Source organism: Osmia bicornis, chromosome 13 (genome assembly GCF_907164935.1).
Source record: "Osmia bicornis bicornis chromosome 13, iOsmBic2.1, whole genome shotgun sequence".
Lineage (NCBI taxonomy): Eukaryota > Metazoa > Arthropoda > Insecta > Hymenoptera > Megachilidae > Osmia > Osmia bicornis.
Window position 1 is genome coordinate 6864126 of NC_060228.1, and position 25314 is coordinate 6889439.

The 25314-nt window shown below is 40.8% G+C and overlaps 1 protein-coding gene across 4 annotated transcripts in view; it reads right to left on the bottom strand.

Annotated features, from left to right (window-relative positions):
• Window positions 1-25314, bottom strand: part of LOC114878620 (rho GTPase-activating protein 7) — a 214236-nt gene that overhangs the window by 9861 nt on the left and 179061 nt on the right. For all 4 annotated transcript variants that reach the window (XM_029192637.2, XM_029192639.2, XM_029192636.2 and 1 more), the window contains one exon: window positions 14815-14975. In XM_029192637.2, coding sequence (XP_029048470.1) covers window positions 14815-14975 — 161 coding nt within the window. The remainder of the gene's footprint in view (window positions 1-14814; window positions 14976-25314) is intronic.

Here is a 25314-nt window from a genome sequence, read left to right on the forward strand (position 1 = left end):
CCTTCTCTTTCCCCTTTTTCCGCTCGAACCGATTCACGGGGACGAAACGATCGGTCGTGCCGCAATTAACCGCTCGCGGACCAGATCTTCCTCCTTGCATTTCCAGCCACGACCTTCTTTTTTCGACCATAGATTCCTGTCCAGACTTTTCATCGTTTCGAAAAATTTGATTCTTCTTTTTCGATTAGTATTCTTTACGGGTGGTTTCGACACGCGTGTGTTTCGACGCCTCGAGCTTGCGTCGCTCAACCGATAACCGAGGACGTTTCGTAACGCTTCCGTGTACACCTCCCAGACAAAAAGTGTTTCTAGGTTGTTATGTTTGTTTGGCGATGAAGGGAAAGGGACACACTCTTTTGCAATACTCGATTTAAAATAGGTTCTCGAACGTGGCTAGTGCTTTCTGTAAACTGTGCTGTGTGGTAGATAAAGACTGTTCTCACGGATGGTGTTTAAAGTACAGGGTGTCATGTAACTGATGGTACAAGGGGAAACGAGGCGAAACCTTCACCTAGATACGTCCAAATATCATTTTTGTTAAAAGTGAAATCGATGTTTCAACCCTCATATATTTTAAATAATTAGCTATTAATGAGATACCTTCAATTAGGTTAGATAAGAGAACTAAAAAAATTTCTTTAGATTGAAATCAGACATTGAAATAGACAACGTGGAGTTCTACTCAGCCAGAAAATAGAGCAAACTATCAAATTGGAACATGAATTTCGGTCAAGTAAAAATAATTGACAAAGAAAAATTCGCATCAAATAGAAATGGTGTCAGAACAGAAGCCTTTGTACCATGTCAGAAACCACTTAATCCGGTGTCATTAATTGTTGCCACGGTATAGTTGTCCTCGCCTACTTCTCGAACATCCGGTACCATTCTCGCTCTACCAGCGGCTGTTGCGTCAATCTGAGAACACTTTTACGAGACGTGAATTCCACTCGGACTGAAGGATATCATTCATTATACAGACTGGCTGTCGCGTTGTTTCCACTCTTGGACAAAGTATCTGACAAGCTTCGCCTACGTTCGTGTATTGAATAAAAAATAAAACAAAAAAATCGAAAGCCAGGATGCTTGCATCTGCGTGGCGAACACAGGCTTATCTAAAGCCGATTTATCTGTGATATTTGCTTTAAATTTTTATAAGGAATGTTTCAACAATTTTTCCTTGAATTGCTGTATATTTTTTAAACGCGATATTTTGAAAAAATACCAATAAATGATGGTAAACCGTTATTAATAAATACCATAGGAACACCATCAGTCGACACGGTTTTCTGCAACTAATGAGAACCCACCGCACGTCGATCATGAAACTTTTACAAGTGATAAATCCCGCTGTCAAGAACCAGCTATTGATTGGTCGATTAACGGCACTCGATTGACCGGCTTTAGCGGCATTAACTCGGTTATTAAATAACGTTAATCTCCTCGTTCTCATAATCGAATATTCAAATTTTGCCTAAAATCATTTACCATGGTGATCCACTAAAGCCCCGCACATAAATTCATAGAAACCACATCCTATATCTGACCATAATCATGGTTATACAAAATAAAAATAAAATTATATTTCAAAGTACAATTTATCTCCTGCAATATTCATCTAATGGAACTTCAATTCCACAAGTCAAATGCAAGAACGTGTTCTGAGAATTGGAAGTGGAATCAGGAAATGAAGACGTCGGAAGAGGAGATAGGAAAGGATTCTCTATAGTCATTGATTCGCAAGAGCTTTCGTTGCTACTCCGTTAATGAACACGCGAGTCTCTTTACTTCTTGCGAAGTAAATCCTCATTTACGAGATCTAGATCTCCGACTTGATCGACGGTTCAGCTCTTTTTACCATCCCTCTCTCTCTCTGATCGTTTCACGTCGATTTCCATCTGTCCTCCGGCGGCTTGTTCGCTCCTCGTAAATAGCAGATGCTTTTACGTTAATCGTCCGTTCGATCACAAGCGAACGAACAACTTCGAGGCGAGCACCGATCGGCCATATCGGGATGCAAATTTCCCGATACCATCGAATGAGTTTGCTAATTTCGACGGTTATACGCGTTAATGCAAAATTCCCTGCCACTCCCGGTATCTGGCCTGTTTCATTCGCCGAAAATAGAAACCTATGCTTTCCTATCTACCATACACCCGTTCTCTGTTAACCGAAGCGATATCAAAGCTAAGATTAGAGACTACTTTGTTGCCTCTAACGATAGCAGCTGAGAAAGGTGCGAGTGAAATTTTATAGCCTTGATTCTTAATATTAAAAAATTTGATAAGAAAGCTGTTTCAGAACAGTTTAAAATATTTTAAATGTCTGTCAGATATAGGTTGCAATTCTGTATCAGCGTGAAACGTTTAAGAACAGATACATTTTCCATGATTTCAGCATTGATTTTTCGTTTAATCGCTCCATTAGCAGAACGGATGGAACAACAGAGTAAATAAATGATCGACAGGCAGACTGCGTCTGTCTGTAATCGAATCGCTCTCGACAAATATTGAACAGCATGCATGCATAATTCCGGTAAAGGTTTGTTTATACACCGAGCAAAATGGACCCGGCTAAAAGCGAATCGATTTTGTCTGGAAATTTCACGTAGCAAATGTTTTGTTTTTAGATGAAAGAAAGTTAAATAAATTATTCGTGAATTAAACCTAACGGAATGAAAATCGGAAAATTTTCAAAAAAACAGATGGTTGTTAAATTTTAATTTGAAACGTGCTCGATTGTCTGGCGTTTGCAGCGTGTCTCGAGTTCCGGTTCCATGGCATTGGCCGGGTAGAAGTACACGCGAGAAACGTCGCCGTCGTCGTCGTCGTCGCGATGCCAAGGCTCTGGTCGAGGCGACGCCACGCTGTCTGGCAGCCACGTTTCTCGGCTCTCGAGAGCTCTCTCGCAACTCTCTCACGGTGAAATCATTTCTTGGTGCACGTTGTTCCGCTCGAGGCGATGCGTGACACTTGTTTACCACGCATGAAGAGCCGGGATATGCCAAAACGGAAGAAAGACGCGTCTCGTCCCGCCGCGGAATCCACGCGAGGGAAAGCTGAACCCGTCCACGTTTTTCTCTCTTTCGTTCGTTCCGATGTAAATGAACTTGAAACGAGAATTACTGCCGATCGCTCGTAACGCATCGATGGATCATTATTCAAGATTCGCGCCGTTTTGGAGTGAAATCTTTCTAGGCTCGTTGTTTCCCTTTAAATCAGTCCACGTGAACGATGGCGGACGTTCGATCGGGGAATGCTTGAATGGCGATTTCTGGAGATAGGTGAAACGGGATTTCCTCGATTGAGAGGTCTTTCAGTTTTATGTGCTGCCGGTGCACGACGAGTTAGGAAAGATTCTTGCATCGGGAGGCGTCTTTGAGAATGATTGGAGAATTATCTTGTACATAAATTGTACAATGAGAAATGGAATCGAGCTTTAAATATTAAGAAAAATGTATTTATTTTTGTGATATGTACCACTGTATTGAAATGAATAAAGGAATACGATATAAGAAACTTTGAAGAGAAATTTTATATGCTGCAACAATGTCACTGATCAATTACAGAGAGATAACGGTAAATTTCAATAAAAGGTAATACATTCACTGAGAGAAGATTCGAACACTGATTCTCAAAGATAAATTCAATGTAATTTCTCCAATCGAGCGGTCCTTTGATTGTACACGATGATTTTCAAACTATTAATTCGAACACGTGAACCCTTGTAAAAGCCACGATACAAGATAAACTTTCCTTTATTGAGCAACGTCTTAATTTTACAAGACACCCGTCAAAGTATCAGCACGATAACATTGATCGAGACGCAGACAGATCTTTGATGTTCCCTTTCCAAGTGCAAGGCACTCGAAGAAGAAAGACTGGTACCTATGTACACACCTTCTTTCAAAAGCAGTTGACATTTCGTAACACCGGTATTAGCAGGCGTAGCTCGGAATCTCTCGACATGCCACTTCATTAACACTTTTCATTTTCCTCGTACGAACGAACATAGGGGAGGGAAACCGCCGCGTTGAAAATACGAGAGCTGCCATAAAACCGGGCTAAGTTGAACAACGAACATTCAACTACGAATACGATTAATTCCCTCTCAGTTCCTCGGATTCCCTCGAAATACCAGCCGCAACGTTATCGAGCCTCGAGATCGCACGAATAGAGCCGTGAATTTTCCGCATACCACCGTGTTCCGCTTAAGACACGTAACGAGTAGCATACGTTTCCGCTTGGTGAACGGGTTAACCTCGATCGGACGAAAATCGTCGCGGCGGAGTTACTTAAACGCGTGCTACGCTTGCCGGTCGATAATGATCCTCGCTTCTCGACGAAACGACGACTCCGTTATCGCGACACGGCACGGTACACGAGAATCGCGATAGCGAAAAAGATAACCGGGATGAAGTAGCACCTGTACGACCGAATCCAAAAATCAGGTATATCTATTGAAATCTATCGGAATTTGTCATATTAAATAATCAATAGAATCGTGAACAATTGCGTCTAAGAACCCAGTCACGATGACGTAAAGAAATCGCGATAAAGAGATCGGACGTGAAACGCGAGCAAGAAAATATATCGTGTAGCAGTTGTAAGTGTCAAATGGTCGAACGATATAACAGGTTCAACTTAATTTCGCGAAAATATCGTGGCGAGCTTATCCGAGCGGCATTCTTTAACCGGCGTGCACGCCGCTGCGATTGCACGGTATTAAAACGGTGGCTGGAGCGAACGGTTCTCTCTCCGCGGTCGGGTTGATTTAAGTAAAAGCAACGCGTATCGCGGTCTTCATCTCGCTGTGACTTACGCTAATTGGCTTCTGAACGGTCCGATGGAAATTTATGGTAATACACCGACTCGCCCGCGAGCACGCTAACGATACCATGCCACCGTTCGAATACGAAGCGTGCAACGTCCGCCTGTACCTGCGTACCGAGCGTATCGTCCCTGATAACTGCACCGCGGCTAAATAAAGCAGTGAGATATGACGGCCGCGAGAACGCGCTTGTCTTATGTGCACGCGTGCCTATGCTCCTGAGCATCTGATCGTCCAGCGAAACGAGGAATCTAGGTGGTTTACGATAAATTAGGTTGACGAACGAAGACTCCGTGCAAATTACAGATGAAACCGATAAGGAAGTCCAAAAATGTTACGAGTATATGGGACTCAAGATTTTTGACACTTTGCAATCTCGTGATATAAATTGAACCCCGAGGGCTTGCACCAAAGTGATGCACCGTCATTAAGCGATATAAATGTCGTTCGATCGCGCGAGTCTACACACCCATTTCTATGCCAGACCGTTATAACGATCTGCAGGACGCGGCTGGATGGATCTAGTTTTTAGTAGTCCGTTGCACGGGTTCGCACCTGTGCTTTCTCGCGACCTCGCGACTTCAGCACCGATAGAAATTTAAATTTTCGCTGTTATCGGGTCGCGTTACCATGGATTTTCGCGCGAAACCGACGTTTCTAGGATGAATTTTCTATGGAGTGTACGGATAAAATTAGAAAGCTCGGCCAGTTCGCTCGAGATTGCTTCCTGTCCGCCTCGTCGTCGTAATTGACTCGCTTCTGTCGATACTCTTCGACCTTATTTTAACGTCTTACTGTACCTAGTAAAATTGTACTCTTGATGGTGCACGATAGAATGGCTACGAGTTTTTTTGTTAAGAATTTGAGGATTTTCTTTTGTCACCTCTGTTACCGAGGATAATCGTCTTTCAACATTGTATCAAAGGTATTTCAGTTTGAGAAATGTTGTCTGTTTGATTTCTTTCTTTGGAGAGAAAGCTTCACTGATTGTCCCTGTGAAACATGCGAACCGAGACTACGCTCTTCCACTTTCCAAAAAGCAGACCACTGTTCCTCATAGACACCTGTGCCAGAGAATGAACTCCATTCAAAACGAAATTTCTCTGAACTCTTTTTAACACTGAAAGATGTTTACCAAAAAAGCGTTCCATCAAACATATGAATTCTGTTCACCTTATAGAAAATTTCTAAAATACACTTTCTCTATTCTCCAGCTTTTTACCTAAGAATTCTTGCAGCAATAATTATTACAATTGTTGAACTTTATTCAAGTGTCTGTATATTTATCCATCTCTTTCACTTTGAATTCATTTCAGAAATGGTTACTCTTTAGTCACACGTGTTTATATTCTAGTCATTTGCTTACACGTCATTCCATGCGTTTTCGCGTTCTAAGAATTCAGAGATTCCGCAGGGGGTGAGTCATTGCAAACTCATTTTGCTCGACGTTGCTTTGAATTCAAAAGTTTGACTATACCGTTTCTTTTTAAAAAATGATTTTACAATTACCCCATTTCTTATTTTGAAAATTGAACAGAAGCGTGATAGACTTCCCTAAGGAAAATGGGGATATAAAGTACCTCTAAAGATCATCAAGAAGAAGAAAAAGCCGGACATGAAGGGATCGAATGAAATAAATCAGCTTGAAGGGCCGTTACCCTTCGAATTCGACAGGAGGAGGGGGATTAATCGGGACGATTCGCGGGGAAGCATAATTTCAGGAGGATCGACAAAAGCGGTGCCGATTGTCGGGGACGAAAGCTCGTTGTCCAGGAGGAGCGGACGAAGGAGAAACGAGGCGGTTCTCGGCACAGGTTGACAAGCGCAACGGCAGCCGACATTCCTTCGTCAATCGGGTAAACCGGTTGCCATAAATTCGCGCGAACGAACGCGACTGTCCCGTGGCCCGTTTCGAGCGTTCTCCGCCGGTGATACCAGTATCCGCCTGCCGGCTTCAAGTACTTTTTCTCCGAGTACGGCTTGGGACGACGGTTCTGTGACGCGTGAACCTCGATCGTACAAATAAATCGTCCGTGGATCGCAAAAACCGCATTATTTTGCAATAAATTCGCAGCGCCTGTTCCACTGATTGTCCCGACCGAAGGAACTTTTTCCCTTGATGGATTTTGCGCCACCGAAATTCGAGGAAATTAGGCGTACCAATGAATAATCTACTTTTCTTCGAATTTTCAGACTGACTGTATACGTAGGTGTAGACCTCGGTATGTGAATTGGAACGTGACATGAATTTTTAGCGGAAATATTCTACCTGTTTCATGGAGTTTCGAATAGGAGAACCTTGATAACGGTACAACAGAGGGCTATGTCTCAAGTTTGCTTGCGGAACAAGTGCGATATGTATTTTTTAACATTTACAAACGGACACTGTTTAATTCATTTTTCGCGATAGATATGAAATGATATTAATGAAGCATATCGATCATATTTATGCGAATTGGAGCGTGATAAAATGCAGTAAATGCTGCAAGTAGAGCATAATTTCTGGGATAAAATAAATAGCATTAACAAAGTTATTAACTTCGAAACGACAATAAAATTGTGTACCATTTTTCTTAGATAAATCGGGAGAAGAAGATAAATGAACAGAATCCGCTTGTACGAGCTTTAACTAAAAGCGACGGAAATTTTTAACATTTCCGGTGTTGCGTTCATTCTGCAAAGCTCCTTCCGCTGCGAACGAGGAAGCAGATGCGCAGACCCCTATACTTTGTTCGCATTAACTAGAGCGGAAATAATACCCTATCAAGCAGCGGAACAAATAAACGAGAACAGCTTTAAAATATGAGGGAAGCTTCGATCAGAAACGTTCAGATTTTTTCCCGGCGACAAATTATCGATGAATATTCATCAGGTCAGAGAAGAAGGTGTCCGGTTAGTAGTTACTTTAAAGTACCACGTTGATTAAGTATCAATCCTTTAGCGACGACGTGGATTAATGGAGTCTTACAAACACCTTGCATACAAATTTCGTGAAAAATTAACGTCCCTTTTGAAACAGAGTAGAAGAAGCGCCATCTTCGACCAGCATCACAAATTCAACCCTTTCGCTACCAGGAGCGATGCAAAGTGTATACATTTATAAAAATAGCAAGCATGTAATAAAAATTTACATACATATGAATATTAAAGGCAGAAATAACTACGCTGTAAAATTCCCATCGAAAATAAAAAAATCACCAATTGCAACCACTTGTACAATGATTGTATCCTCCCTAGAAGCGTAAAAAAAAAAAACGCGAGGAACGCGTGTTTTCATGGCGAAGAGCCGCGTAAGCAGAGAAAATTTCATGGTATTCTAGTATGCAGCAGGCGTGCATTTGCGCAATCGAATCGAACGCGGCTGGTGCAGGTGCAACTGGCAGCCGTGCCGCGCAGTCTGCCAGTCATGACTTTCAACAGGGGCTCGCGTGTACCGAACCAGTTTCCAGCTTTTACGTGGCGACGACACAAACAGCAAGACTGTCACCGTTTCGCGTGGCCTCCTCTTCTTTCTACTCGTCATTTTCCTCGTGACCGGCGAGGGTGTACGCGTGTAATCACCACCGTCGCCGAAGCTCGAGAATTAACCCTTTGCAAAGCCATAGAATCAACCTCACGAAATTATATTTTTAAATTATACAAATTAGGGATGGATTTGTAATAGAAGAAATGTACGAAAGATGTTTGGAACTAAAAACCTGTTGTATTTGGAGTAAATAAAATTCATTGATATTATTATCAATTATCATTATACAACCCTCAAAGACCTAACTCCACCATTCAAGGATTACGAAAAATGAAGATGCGTTTATACTTAATTCGAATGTAGGAAACTATACTTCATTAAGTACAGTACTGAAAAGAATGAACATTTTTAAACACCGATATCATGGATTATGCAATATGAACATTGGATATTATTCCACGTATTATATCAGTGGTATTAAAACAGAAATAAGAACTTTTTTGTAAATACGAATGGCGTGGATTATGAAACATGGGAATTGATATTATTCCACGATCTTCCTGCATATCCTGCAGTTTTGTTAATTGGATATGATTGAGTAAGTTGATTTTAAAGGAATGCTGCGATTAGAACTGGTTTTCTTAATTGGGTATCGAGAGATCGGCGAGCATTCGCCACTTTGCAGACACTGAAAAGTGAAATTGAATTTTTCCACGGGGTTTAACAGCGAATAGGTTTATGAACATATTATTGCGTTACGTGCGCTGAATGAAAGCAATAAAACGTCCACGATGCTTTCTCGTCTTAATTGTTATTTGCTCTTTTGCACATTCATCGCGAGTACTTTTACTATCGAACAGCTTTTATTAATGTCTTCATTCGTTAATTTTATAACATATTTCGTACTTAACAAACTCAAAAATTCAGAAACCTTCACAAAATATTCATCAATTAATGGATGTTATTAATATCTAAAACATCTTATCAATCAATATCTTTCATGACATTGCAAAAATACTAATTGTGATGGATTTAGTGAAAAATGTGATAGAATACACCCTCAGGTAATATCTTGATGGATATTGATTCAATAATTATATTCACTGAAATTATCATTTTCGTTGCTTGAGAAGAGCTTGAGTAAATAGCACCTCGCACCTGTCGTTCAAAAGGATATTAAAAATGCCGTTCCAAAAAAACAGGATGTTCCGAATGTTCTCTTTCAGTTTACTCGAAATTAACCGAATTTCTTCCGTCCACCTGCGAAAGGAGGCGAAGGAAAGTGCAGGGTTAAAGGTTTCGAACGTACAATATGTACCTTGCGGTCCACTTATGTGTTTCCAGAAGTCGCATAGTCCGTTAAATTACTTTCGAGAGGGGATCAAAAGTGGGACACGCAATGCGTTAAATCGATAACGCGTCCACGAATCGAGTCATCGTTTCCTGTTCGATTTTCACTAATTATCATTGACAAGTTCGATTCGTTCCAATTTGCAATCGAGCAGTCTTTAAGGATCGCAGGGATGAAATTGTGAACGAAAGGTGCACTTTCTGACGGCGAAAGTCTCGAATTCGACGTCTATTCACCTGTGTGCGAGGACAAATTTGTGACCCAAACGAGGAGGCAGGTAAGTAGACGCCGATTTTCTGATAAAATTTGAAAGGGAACGCTCTTTACATGCTTTTTTGTGGGTCAGATGAGATCCTCGCGAAAGGGACTTAATTTATTGGGTCCTCTCCTCGAAACAAAATTTCACAGTGTGTTAAGTCGCGTTATCGTGATTCATGGCGGTCAGATTCGTTCGATGATACACGGGGATCAATCCTTGGAACGAATCGAAAGGAAGAACTTTCTTTTAATCGCACCTCTCATCGATGCTTGCCAATTTCGAAAGTTTCTCGAAACGATTGTTTGAATTTTCGCCTCTTTAATTTCTAAGTTTTATTTGTGTGATTACAAATCAGGGTTTTCTAGAAGAAATGTTAATATAGAGGAAGCAAGAATTCCGAAAATTTTTTACGATATTAATTTTCTCTGAAGAAACCTAATTCAATCCCGAGTGTACTACATAGTATTTCAAAGAAGTTACAATCCTCATTATCAATTTACAAGGTATAATTTTCATAATTACTGTGCCATACTAGAATAAATCATAATTATGCACGGACACACCTCCACCCGAGCGTTGCAACATAAATATTAATTTCCAAATCCTTTCTCTTTTATCTTCACCGCGGATGATCCGAACTATTCCCGGAAGTAGTCGAGAACATCCCCGATCTCTAACTTTCTCCATCCTTCCCGCGCCTATTAATTTTGACAATCGAAACGCGAGTCTCGACCTTGCACTCTTGATCGAGGAAAGCCCTATCGAGTGAAAGCCGACCAGAAGTGTGCACGTGTGAAACGATTCTTCATCGAATCGAAAACCTTGAGAAAGCAAAAAAGGAACCAGCCTCTGGCACTGATGATTCTCTCTCGTGAAACGTTCTGCGAAACGAGCGTTTCTTACGAAAGTGGATGATTAGTTGATGCTGAACACTCCTGGCACGTAACACTGTCCACGATTCGATGAAAAATAAAATTTGAAGAAACTCTTGGGAGATCTGTCAATGATAACGTGATCAGGATTCTAATTCTGAGAAGATGAAGAAAAACTTGTTCTTAGAAAATATTAAAAAGATTGATGACCGTGGTGAACTGCGATTCATTCAGAAAATTATTCTACGAATTAAGGCTAACTTTTAATTACACGGCTGAGATTGATTCTGATGGAATTCTGCTCTGTTCCGCCTCGAGTTTCGGCTTTTTATGCCCTAGATATATCTCGGGTCCGTTATTAATCTTAGAAAGTTGTTTAATATTTTTTAATTCCAAGAAAGGAACCGTGGATCTGGGATACTTATGAAACAAATTATATTCGGAAACTTCTCATAATCTGATAATTTTAAATTTCCTCCAAGAATACAATCTCTTTAGTCTAGTCCCCTGATCGCACAAAGAGGCAGCTGTAAGAACAAACACGAAGCAGCAGTCGGTTACTTCCTTCAACATTTAAAAAAGGCTAGATACCCGAGGCAGGTAATAAAGATTTTCTTCCTCAAAGTCTCGGTAAGATCGATAGATCGTCGCGTTCGCGGTGATCGAGGACTTTCATGCCCATAAACGGTCCACGGGCGAGCGTTTACTCGCTATTAGCTCCAGCTCACACGTGCGTAGACACGCGAGCGCAGCTGCAACAAGTGTCGGGGCTCTCACCGGAAACGAGTGGACGCTGCGTTATGCGTTCTCCTGTATTTAATAAATAGAAAATGTCGCGGGCTTGTGTAAAGCGTGGACGACGTAGAAAGGAGAGGAGAAAAAAAAGCGCTCCTGTACACGCGGGGACATTTTTCGAGCGTGCCTCCCTAGATGGAGAGAAAGCACGTTCGCAGCGTTTATGGCATTAAACCGCTTGGCATACGAAATGATACAATATTGCGAGCAGTTTCGCGACACGTTCGCCAATGATTTTTATGGGTTCGATTGAAATCATCTTGGCTTGAATCCCATAAAACGTATTTTATTTCTTGTTGAAAAGGTAGAATAAAGATTTCTGGAGTCCCGAGCTGTCAAGCCTTTGAGAGACTCCATGATTTCTAAACGTGGTACAAGAAATGCCCTTTCACCAAAAGTGTTTCTTTTACCAAAAGTGTTTTTGCAGGAAATGGTGCACACCTACTTATTTTGATTAATCATGCAATTACGCTGAGTTATCGAGTGACTATCATTTTGAGCGTCTGAAAATCAGCAGTGAAAACAATTTACCAAGATCTCAGCGGAGAATGGATCGATCTATTGCTTTGCACCGTCACGAGGATCAAGATTACGCAGATCGATATCCTCTGTCGGGGCGAATAAAAAAGCAGCAATCACGATCGGTCGCGATGAATTCAATCGTAGCTGCGTTCCTCTCCCTTTGTGCGATTGTTACGGGGGTCGCGTGAATGGATCCGAGTAATTTCTCTCTTCTGATCGCACGAATTGATCCTCGCGATCTTAATCGACGGGCTTGGAATGGGCGTATAATTGATTCAAGCTCGCCACGGGAACGCTTTTAACCGTGATTTGCGAGCCGACCACGTTGTCACCGATGCTCATTGTGCAATTTTGGAACGCTTCCTGCTCGGCCATAAATAATAAGTCACCGACAATTCTTACAGATTGATCTTTACGAGTTTCGTGCCAGCGCCATGCATGCCCTCCACAATGAAGTCTCATTAAACAATGCGAGCAAGAAAGTGCCCCTCGTCGAAAGTTAAATAAAAGAATTGGCTTTTTTAATTCAATTTCTTCGATTGTTCTTCCGCCCCCATTATATAACAGATGATTTTTTTTTTAAATGAAAATTTACGAACACACTTTCGTTGAATAAAAAAGAGGTTTTTCAAGAAAGTATCAACAAAAGTGAACTTCTATTCCATGGTCAACATAGGGAGACAGTTTCACCATGCCTGGCATCACCTCTCACGATAATTAACTACACTCTTATCCCGGTCACGTGAGGATCGTTAGTTGTTATTCCATCGGTAGATTCGTCCTCAAGCAAATCGTAAGAATAGCGCAAGAGACAACAGAGGGTCGTGCATAACAATGACCATACGCGTTGGGATACGTGTCATAACTCGTTGAATTCCGATGGCTCGAGCCTGCAATTAGTTGCCTTGGAAAGAGATTCGAGATAACGAAAGCCACGATATGCCTTCGGTCGTTCGATGGAACGCCGACGAACAAATGACGAAAGACCGTTTCAACGAAGCTGGAATTTTACTCGGCTCGCGGGAAAATGTTGAAGAAGGAATTAGAGTCGACGACGTTGCGTAAATGTGAGCAGATTTATGAAAACCTGACGGATCGTCCGACTGACGTCTGAGATGACGTCGGTACTTTTTTCACGAAATAATCTGACGACGAAAACAAAGCTTACCGAGAGTAGAATGTTATAATTTCATTTCAAGCTTGATAGACTTTCTAAGACTTTCATTATTAACCCTGAAACGATAGATAATCTTTCAATTCAATTCAGAATTCAATAGATTCTTCTTGATCTTCATTTTGTTAGATTTTATATTATTCTTCTAATACACGAATATCACTTATCGCCTCGATAATATTATTTAGCTCTTAATTTTTCTCTGTCCGAGATGAATTCAATTATCCTTTCACCTTGCGTTCGAATCAATCGACACGTCATTACGCAAAAGATGAATTGTATTATTTATGAGCACTAGAACACGATCGGATATCTACTAACAGTCAAAAAGAGAAAGTGTATTGGAACAGGCACCTGAGTAAAAGGTTCATTGATTGATGGGATTTAAAGTCACAAAGGATCAATTTTATCTACCGTAACCTTTCAAGCTATTAGGCCGAACTACACGATCGAAATGACTAAATTACACTGGACACGTTAAATGAAGCAATGCTTCAGATTACTTCATCACCACCGAGGAAATTCTATATAAAGGTTAAGGAGAACCTTTTCACCTTTTAATCACTGTCAAATATTTGACATTCCTCGTGGTCCTTGAAAAATCTGGAGATTACACTCTGGCGAGGAAAGAATGACGAATCCTTTCGGAAGTCGAGCAAAGTGTCTGGTTTCCGAAAACTCGAAGAACGGAGCCGCGTTCAAACAGATAATCTCGGCGAACCGCGGAAGTTCTCGAAGGTACGTGATCCTTGAAAGGAGCGTGCACGTAAACCGTGGGATTCTAAGAAGTGTTTAGGTAGAGGTGGTCCCTTGTCGCGGCGAGCCCCATACCTCGTCGCCACCCTGTGATTTCGGATCTACACCGGTATTTCCGTCTTTTGAGATCCTCTTTTGGATCTCCGATGCGACTTGAAAAGGGTCGTACTTGAAAACGAGCAACGAGTTCCGAAAAGTACTCGGAATCCGACCGCCGTAAAAGGATTCAGGGATGAAGAAAGATCCTTTCTGATGCAATTATTTTTTGAAAAAATTTAAGCGGCTTAAAAGAATAATAATAAGCACATTAGTGATTTATAAGATTCTGTTATTAAATCTTTTGTAACTTTCCTTTTAATGGGACTCCCATCATCTTTCCGACGTGTTCATGTTCTGAACAGATTAACTAGGTTGAAACTTAATACTTTTTTCACTGATCTACGTCCAAAATGAATTGGCCCCTCAAGGCTATCTCCTTGAGTGTAGATGACGTCAGAAATGAATTTTTATTCTTAATCCCATCGCGTGTTTTTGCTATATTTAATACAGAAAACGCGTAGGTTTAGTGTTTTCTGTCCTTCGAGCGAATAAAAGAATGAAGCAAACAGGAAATTAACGAACAAGCGACAACGGAATAGTTTAACCATGATATGGTATTTATCACTTCAATAACCAATTCAATTTGAAGGTAGAGTGATAAAAATCATCACTAAATTAAGAGAAAAATAATTAATTTCTCAAAGGGTTGGAAGATAATACTAATTATTTGAAGAAAAAATGGAATTTACTTACGCTTTTGTTGTGACTGGTACTGTGAGTGTGATGAGTGTCAATTTTCATATTAGCACACCGGTTAAGGGCGTGCAATCTTCTGAATAGACTCTGCAGGGAATCAGCTTCGAGGAAGGGGTGATCATTGGTTACGCTGGAAACATCTATTGGAAATTTGTAATCTGTAACAAAAATAAGAGATTCCTCTTAGTTGAAGTTCAATAAAATTTTTAAAATATTTTCTTCGCTTAAATGAACCCTTTTGGCAACTCATTAATAGAGTTTCATTAAAATTTCAATTCTGCCAATTGCTCCAACACGACGTCCTACACTATACACACGCGTATCTTTAAAACAGGGGATCACCTCGAAGGATCTTTGTCCAGGAGAAACAGCGGCATAAAAGGAACTCTTTGTACGACTTTTTCTTGGAAGCCGTTCGCGAAACCGAGGCATCGATACATTTCTCTCAACCCGTTACTTTATCCCTTATCAGCTTTCACCCGAAATTTCGTGCAGCTTCGCGGCACCGGTGACAGTTGTTCCTTTTTATTTCCTTAACCAAAGACGTCCATTCATCTCTGTCTCCGTTTGTTCCATCGCGAGCCACCGTGAATACGCGATCGTGGATATACCACGTTGAAACTTCGAGTGGCCTCCATCGCGACTTGCGCAAGCAACGTCGACCCAGATTTTCTGAACCAGATCTCGGATCTATGATCTCAACCCGACACCATAGATCGATCCACGACCATCTATCTACCTTCAATCACTTCTTATGAAGAAATTGAAAGGACGATAGAAAAATTTTTGAATTTACATTTTACTGTTAGAATATGATTATGAAATTGAAATATTGATACCGGTCTAGGAAAATGTATGTAATTTCATACGGGACGAAGAATTGGGTTACTGGCTAGTAGGACACACATTAATTTGTTGCTTCTGCCAGGGATCTCCACGTGACGTGCTTCGAGGAAAAAATGAGAAACGACCCCCTTTATCAGATTGTACCTTTGATAAATTAGTTGTTAGAAATTCCAGCACTGTTCTCCTTCGTACTTTTCATTTGGAATTTTTCAACGATGCATTATACGAGGAATAAGGTATTTACATATTCAATTTGGTTCAACGTGATCTTTTATCCTTTAGAAAGTCTATCGGACACTTGCTATACGTGATACATAGAATGACAAATGTTTTTCAAATTTATTTGATTTCTATTATTAATTTTTATTAACGTTGAGATACTCTTAAATTTCTCTGACATAGATGAAGTTTAAAAAGGCAAAATATTCTTCTAGTTTATAGTGATAGCGTGCAGAACGAAGATTCGTAGGCGTTGCTGAATTAACATCCGGATGCTCGTTAATTAAGTTAGAGAGGATGATCAAAACACAGGCTCGGTTAGGTTTGAATTTTAATGAAGTCCGGTATACCTGGCTCCTACCTCTGTCACATTAGTCACTATATTTTATTAGAATTATGACGTCGTATGGTGAGTAACGGTACTTTCTCTATAAAAGTCCTGTGCTGTTAATGGTAACGGACGATTCCTTTCGTAATCACGGTTCCCGCGATAATCACGGAACTAAACTACGCGATTTGTACTTTATTTGCATAACACTGGCCACGTGACGTAAATTGATTTACATATAACCCGGGACCACTTTCGATGAACTCATCAATATGGAGATTCTTCCCTGAGATCGACGTTTACTTTCTCTAAGATGAATCTATCAAAAACTTTACCCTTCAAATTCTAATCTGAATGCATTTTGACTCTCTCTAAAATCCTTCAAAACGTTTCGACAAAATTGCTTGATCTACTGTTAAACGTATTCGACCAGGAAATGAAACGTACGATCATTAATCGCTTGTATCTCAAAAACGACACAGTAGATCGCAAAATGGTAAAGAATTCTTCAACTGATCTACAATTTTCACAGTGAATAACTTTCTTAAGATATCCGTATAACCATCGATCAAAATGTCAAATTAATACATCCGGTAAAAAAATAAGTAACTAAACAAGTTATTCAACAACTTTTAACGATCAATTTGCCAGTATCTCACTACGTGTTAACAAACTTGCCCCGTTTCGCAACGAAATCGAGGCTGCAACCGAGATCTTAGCCGTTCGAGGATGGTCGATCGATCAGATCGCGTCATTAGGAGGCGAATTACGTTCTAAACAGAGATGAAATTTTGCTAAGTTCCCCGAGGCATGATTTACACGGATCGTTAATCAAATAATCGGGACACCGAGGTATCGTGATCGAGTCGTTTGTACCTCGAGACAGCCGGGAGGGATGCTCGATTTTCGAACTCGTAAGTGCATCGACTCTCACAAACGAAGATCCTGAATGGGCCCGGCGCGGTGTCCACTGGGCCCGCGGGCATTAATCTCCTCGTAAACTCGATGGGCCCATAAAACGTTCACCGTGACCATTGTCGGGGATCCAGTGTTGTTTCTCTATTTTTCCAGACCGCGGTAGCACTCGTTTAAATTCAATTAAAAGCGAAGAACAATCGGATTAAATTAATGCGAAGGACTTTAATTAATAAGATGAAACACTTAATTTGGGAAAATTTAAAAATTAAACTAAACATTCAAGAATTTTACAAAACACACTTGCATCAAAGTGTTAAATTAATAATTATCAATTAAGCTTTCCTTTTTATTTAGTTACACGAATATACAACACGTTATCGTCGACATTAACGTTCTCTTTCTCACGAGTTCCTTTAAGTCGAACAGTTAGATACCGCATTAGAGATAGACGTTTATTTAAGCGGTGTAGGATTATCTGAAATTGTTAACTCCAATTATCCGAGCCGTCCCGTTAATATTTATTGATTACGCTAATAACGGCGAGTAAGTGAAACCCAGTCCCACGAATGCTAATTGATACGTCAGGCGAACAGCGTGCTGTGTACGAGGGTTTGCTCGCGGAACGTTGGCAATTAGTACATCCAGGAAGCGAGCGTAATCGGCAATCGTTAGCGTTAATCTATCGATCGCGGAACAAGAGTAATCGGGCTACGATTTCGTTACGATCAATGGCGCCTCGATGCGCCTCGTTTGTCCTGCTTTAATGGAACCGTGTCTGTACGCGCGAACCTAGCCCGCGGAGAACAAAAAGTGGATACGCGAAAGAGATAATGAGCCGACGCGTTCATTAAGTATAAACTGTCGCGAGCTGCATGAGTCGTTCTCTTTCTCTATCCACAAGGATCCTTGTAAATCGCCGACTGATTATCATTAAATTATTTATTTTCAAAAAAGAAAATCTTTAGCATTTTGTAAGTAAGGACCAAATAAGCACCTTTCTACTTACATAATAAATATAATTGTATATTACATCGACATGAAGGTAAAAAAAGTAATTTCTATTTTTTTAATCTTAATCGAATTCGATCGAAACGTAGCTTTTTAAATCGAATTAAAGATATTCGAAAGTTAATCACCGATTTACCAGATCTGACTGACGTATCGTGCGCCTCGAAAGCCGACACCTTCGAAAATACGTATCATCGTGATTCCCAATCACTTTACGCAATGGCAAATTTTTTTTCTCTCTTTAATAAGCATCCATCACTCAACGATGCTTATTTTTCGCCGAACCCGTTGGCACATCCTCTCTCTTTAAAATAAAATAAAATCGATGAACATCATTGATTTCGTGGAGGATTCACGATTCAAAAATCATTGAAACTCGACGTCGATGTTCATATTGTGAATCATCGATAGATTTCTAAACCTATAACGTTCGAGAGGATTGTAAGGATGGTAACTTAATTAACTATCAATTCTCTGGGTGCGCGCGTGCGATCGAGAAACTGGGTCATCGAGATCGCAACGAGAGGATGATCAATATAAATCTCCGGTAACTCGAGTTGGATTTATCATGAGAATTGCACATCCACTATACAGCTTTGGTCCGTGCGTGTTCCTAGATCTTTAGATCTCGTGATCTCTTGATCCTTACACCCTGCCATTTATCTATTCGCAATCTATGGAAAGATCCATGGGATCATTGGTGACATAACAGAATAAATTACTGCCTTTTCTGCTAATTAAACTTTTGCTATTATGGGGTAGAGAAAGGCAGAAAAATTGAAATACGAAAGGAAATAATTTAAATAATTCTGTAAAACTGCAAATGTATTCAAAGGTATGCAAGATTGTGATAAAAATAAATATAGAATATAGATCCTAGAACGATGAAAAAATAACATAGTTAAAGATAGAAACGTGATCGATAAAACCCTTCAATTATACATGCGATGCTTGGCTTCTATTTCTGTATGTTCACCTTCGGCTGCATGCCATCAATTCTGTCATCAGGTTAACTTTGTAATTTAATTCCAACTGCGATTCCATTTCACTTTTAACAAAAGAAACACAAGTTGACCGTGTTTGAATAGAATATTCCATGTATCGAGGTACAAAGTTGTTCAAACAAAACAGCAGAATTCAATTCAGTCCCATGTATTTCAATTTTCCTGCTACCGTTTTATTTTTTAGATCATATTTTCATGATCTATTTCAAGATCTAAGTATTTTTACAAAGTGATTCTTTGACTATCATTAAGTAAGCCAATTGCAACTTCTACATTGTAATATTGACGAAATATTGTTAAATGTCAAAACGATTAACAAACTTTCTAAATACACTAAACTGCACTGTTCATGTCCCTATTTCTTAACTTTCACTTCAAACTCTCGCTTCGAATTCTCATCAAAATACCCACTTAATATATTACCAATACTTTCGTGGATACCTATCGTACAAATTAAAACTTATTAGCCCAATGCATGTTTAATTAATTGAAAGAATTCTAAATAGAGAGGGCATCAACTCTGAACATTCCACTGGAAATATATTTAAGTTCCTCGAATTTTATTAGAAATTAGAAAATTCTAATGCTTGTATCTAATTACCCTAAACATTCCTTTTCATCAACCTATATTTAATGAAACCGAAACAAGGACCTTACAAGTCTGACCTAAAATTTGACTTTTACAATCGACTCAGATTTACGAGAGCAAACTGAACTTGATCTCCCTATTTCGAAGCTTGTCGTCCTCGATGTTCCAAGCGGAAAGCGTAAAACGCAAGAACCCCCGCGTTGCATGGCTACCCATAGAATCAGACCTCCTCTATATCGGCCGGTCGTATCGGTATCGTATTTATATCGTGGCTTGCGCCGACCGACTGGGGTTCAACTGGGTCAATTAGCTACTATTCATAGTGCGGTTCGATCGCAGAGAGCTCGACTCTGAGTTATGATCCATCCGAGTTCTCTCCTCCTCTGCTCGAACGTTTGTTTTCCTGAAACCGGTGCATAAGCAGACGCGGATGGTTGCGCGTCAAAGCGGGAAAGCAGCCGGATTTTCTCACGCGATCGTCGATCGATTTCGTCGCTTGCCACAGAGGTGTTCGTTCGCGGAATTATCATGTTTCCAACGGAGGATCGCGGCTTTGGTTGCACCGAGCAAAACGTTTGCCTCGTTTCGACGCCTCCGGTTTGATGTTTCAGCTGGAGAACGGTAGCTGGTCGTTTCGTCGTTAACCTTAGAACCGCAAGGCCAGTTGCACACCGGGTGGTTTATGATTGAAGAGTTCTTTCTTCTTGGTTTATGGTACGTTTAGACGGTGAATGAATTTTCACCAGTTGTTTAGAATCTTTTGTGTGTATAGCCACTGAGATTATTATTTATTCTTTTTGTATTTTTATACGAATCAATTGAAAAGGTGTATTTAAAGTATCAAAGTATACTATACTACGAGCTAGCCTGTTATTTATAGGCTATCGGGCGTTAATTTTTCAGTAGAAATCAATTTACGGATCGGTGTCTCTGTTAATTGCTGCGGTCAAGCTGAATTCCACCGAATGCATTCATCAAATCGAAAGCGGTGGGCTGACAACCGTGAAATATTCCAGCAATGAATATTTCACGCCAGATAGAGAGACCGTTGATAAGAAAATACGATAAGGTAAACTGGGTACCGGAGGATACCGTAACGTTAACTGAGAATCACGGTTGTACTCGGCCGATCGGCTAAAAATAGTTTGCAAGTTTCGTAACTTTTTATCACCGTGCAAAACATTCCTGCGGTTAAGGTACACCGGCCTTTTATTTAGAAACTTGCGCCATTCTTTCCTCTGCATTTGGCATCTGGGTTGTTACGACACACGCCGCGTGTCTTGTCCAGCTGCGCTACGTGGCGAACGTGTACTGCTCGGTAGCAACAGCCGTTTATTTACATATTGATTACTCTTGAAAATAATGCGCCTGGAGGACCTCGATAAACCATGTCGCCGCAAAAATTCCACGACTTCGATGAACGAAAGGGTTACACGCGCTGGGAATCGAGTGTTCGCGGAACGCATGAAATTTATGGTCGCAAAAGTACAGATTAACCGTGAGGATTTTTCGGAGAATCGAGAGTAACCCAATTTTTACCATAAATACCATCCGGGAATTTAAGATTTTACGAATTGAAATTTGTAAAACTTTAAATTGATACAGCATAAGTGCTAATTTGCAATGTGTCTCTGTCGTGAAATCGCATCGCACTCTGTGTTCAGCAGCAAAATGCCACTTTGTTAAATTACACAGCTGTATAATCTCTTAAAAATTCCAGCGTCGATGGGTTTCAAAGGGTGGCCAACAAAGCGACGGAACCAGAACTGGGCATCGTCAGAGGAGATCCCACGGAAGCGATTACAGTTCAAGGTGGCATTTATAAATATTAATACCTGACGATCGTCGGTTTCTCGCGACCGAGAGGGCTGCCGGCGTGTTGCGGTTAGGGTAGAACCTGTTATTTAGTAACTCGCGCCATACCTTCTCCCGCTTTTGGCATTTGGGTCGTTGCAACGCACCGCAGTGTCGCCTGTCCAGCTGCATTGCACCGGACATGTTTATGGGTGCCTCGACCGGAGCAACGGTCAGCTCTACTGACTCACCGTGCGAAACTAATGCCGCACGGGGCGTGTTTCTAACGACTCAAACTCGACGACGTGTACCCCGGTAAATTTGAGCGCACGCTTCGTGAAAAGGGATATAGCACGGTCGTAAATCAGGTAACCGAGTGGCGCCAACGATTGATGCGTCAAGATCGTGGGACATTCAGGGCATCCCAATATTTTATGAACGTATGCCGCAGTGAAATCAATGGAAATCGAATAAGGTTTGATGCAGTGTCTGATTAATTAGAGCAGATTGGAGGCTGATGTACAGAAAGTAACTCTAAGATTGATGGATGCTTTAATGGATGCTTCATGAATGATTAGTTATTAATGAAAATAGGTATACGTGCTTGCCTATCGATCGGATGATGAATCAGTTTAATATGCGAAGCCATAGATCGAACGCCCATCGGTGTCACGTTTAATATTAATATCATTTTTACTTATTTCATTCACCCAACGAACACCCACGTCTTTCAACTCGCAAACTATTAACAAGACGGAAAGTCGAACGAAATCATGGAAGGTTGTTTTTCAAAAGTGTATATACGTCTTCTGCCTCCAACTATATATCGATTGTTCCAATTGTATCGATTCCAACACAAAAGGTGTTTTGGTCGCTTTCACTTGGTCGAAGGCCATTTTCGTTATTTGGAGCAAAAACGTATTATATAAATTCTACTTTCAAATATAACGAAGTTTATTGATACTTCATACTCCATTCAGTATCTCCGTGGGTGACGTCGATGAATGAAAGAATTGGAAAAATATATTGTTCGATATAGGTCAAAGAATCTTAAATGATTTAAATCAATAGACCGAACTGATCATTCGATTATGCACTCCATTTCGTCCCGTCCATTTCGCTCGAAGCAAAGACCATCGAAAATTAAACGCGCGCCTCGATCAGGCATCCGTCACTCAAAATTAGTTCCACCACTCGGAGGAAGGGTATTTATAATTCGTCCCAAAATACGAATTCTAAAAGTCGTCCCTGGATCGCACGAATGACACGCATGCCCCGTAAATCTTCCAAGGTAATGGAATTCTGAACGGTCCCCGCAAGATCAGTCCATTAGAACAGGATTTTCCAAACTGTTTCACGCTTGATCAAATGCACGCGCTGGTTCTCCGGACCCATTCATTCTGCACGGCAGGTAACAAACGTCCTCGTGGCGTGATGCAATCTTCCAAGGTTAACGTTGCAATGTGTAAAAATTCCGCGTCGCGAATAGACGCATGCTAGCTCGCGTTCAGTCAAGGTACACTTGCATGCAATGTAGGTTTCCCATAACTAAGAAGGAGGATAGAAAAAGAAATTGGCCTATTCTTGAATTTTTCCCAAAAATCGAATATCAATTTTCAAAATTATTTCTACACGAAATTCTTCGTTCGAGGACCACATGCCATTCGAATCTGTCCTTCATTAATCATCGATCAAGATCACCAAACGATACACCATCGATCCATCAAACATTGCAATGGAGTTCGTGCGATTACACGCTCGACAAATTGTCGATATCGATGTCAGCCACGATGATCGACCCTTGACATCGAGTACGAACTCGTCGCGCGACCTTTAAACCAGCTACACTAGAACTTGTGTCAGTCAAAGGAAACAATGAATTGTTCGATAATTTCTCGTCATTACGAGACTGATAAGCTTGCAACACCATGAACGAACGGACGATCGATCGCGTTGCGTCACGCGTTGCAGGCGTGAATCAACGCTCGATTTTTGATGCGTTCACTGTTTTACGCGTTTCGTGACGTCTATGCGCGAATTTTCGAGCGGTGAGTCAGAAATTGAAGTTTACGACCTTGCTCTACTGAATTTCAGGTCGATTCCCTGGCAACTGGACACTCAGAGAAAGGAATTTATCAAGTATGAATATCTGGCGAAATTAAGATGTGAGAATACCGAATTTGAAAAAAATCTCTTGTAAAATATTATTCTCAAATCAATTCATGTATTAATTTGGAATAAAGTATTTAAAGATTAATAAAAACGATTCAATATCCATGCCCCCCAATATTTCCATACGTTCCTGTCTGGTCATTGAAGTCTCCAGCGACAGCGTTCAAATCACCGCAGCAATTGATGAGGTGCTCTGATTTGGCGCTGGTAAATCCCGCAATAATCGTTTCCCACAGAATCGTCGCAGTTTTCTCACGGCCGCGTGCAAGTATCGCGATTATCCAGCGTGAATTTCGATCCGAGTTTACGTAACAACCGATCGAGCCGCGACACACCTGCATGTATCGATATACGGAAGGACGCGATCGAAGATGCCGAGTGATCGTAGGAAATGTTGAAAACACGAGGCAACATTACGAAGGCCAACTTGTTGTTTTCAAGCTTCTGCTTCGTTGTACACTTACACCCACGCGGACAAAGTTGGATCTCTTTGGTCGACGATGATTTCATGATTATTAAAACGGGCAATTTAATTAACCATGACTTTTCAGCGCGATTACGACATCCAGTATTTTGCAAGAGTCTGTTTTTTTTTTTTGACTCAGTAGTTCTCAATATTATTTTTGCAGATACAAACCCTAACATGGGTCCACCTTTGCGCCTTATCTCGCAAAAATTCTGATAACGGCGAACAGATAACTGCCGGAGGTGTCTTCTGCTGCAGGCTCGACGTCACGTGCAGCCTGCTTCCCGGTCACTGTTTATCGGCTCTCGATATCGACGTGTCGTTCATCTCCGGGTGATAAAAACGCGATACGAAGAGTACGCTATCGTAAATCGATTTGCATGTGGAGCGACACGTGTACACTGGGGAGCCAAGTGTGAATTACAACGAGCTACGACACCAAGACCGATCGTGAATGAAGCCAAAAGTATCGGGAACATCGTTGAAAGCGTGCTATCATTCGGTCGAATCGATCGTTTCGTGTCTCTTATCAAACTGACATCTGATTGGACCAAAGTATACGCCATTCAGAGATTATCAGAAATTTTTAAACACTTTCAATGAATTATCACGATTAATTTTAAAATAGTGTATATTAGCAAAATTTAACAAGAATAGAAAAATAAAAAGAATTCTGTTGAAAATTGATAGCAAGTAATCAATACAAATGATCAGTGCATATCCCAGACCAGGTAAAAATAGCACAGTCTTAAATCGCAGAATACATAAACGCGAATACGACCACCGCGACTTGTGAATCCAGCGAAGAACATAAATAGCTTAACAAACTATTGCCTTTGAAATTTAAAATATCGAGCAGATTACAATTTAAAGAACGCACGAAAAATTTTTCTCAAACGGCATACGATATTCGTTGCACAAGCGCACATCTGTCGATAATGTAAAATTAGTTCGAAACACGGTCGGAAACATCGGAGGAGGCCGGATACCAGGCCGCTTTCTCGACTCGGCTGTTTGCCATGCAAATACAGACTTCAATTACGAAAAAAAAGCGGCCGAAGATAAGACAGGAGGTACGGTGGGAGCCACTGAACGAGCATCGGAAACGAACGAACGACTGCCAGGCTTTATCGGTTCGCCAAACACGCTCGTC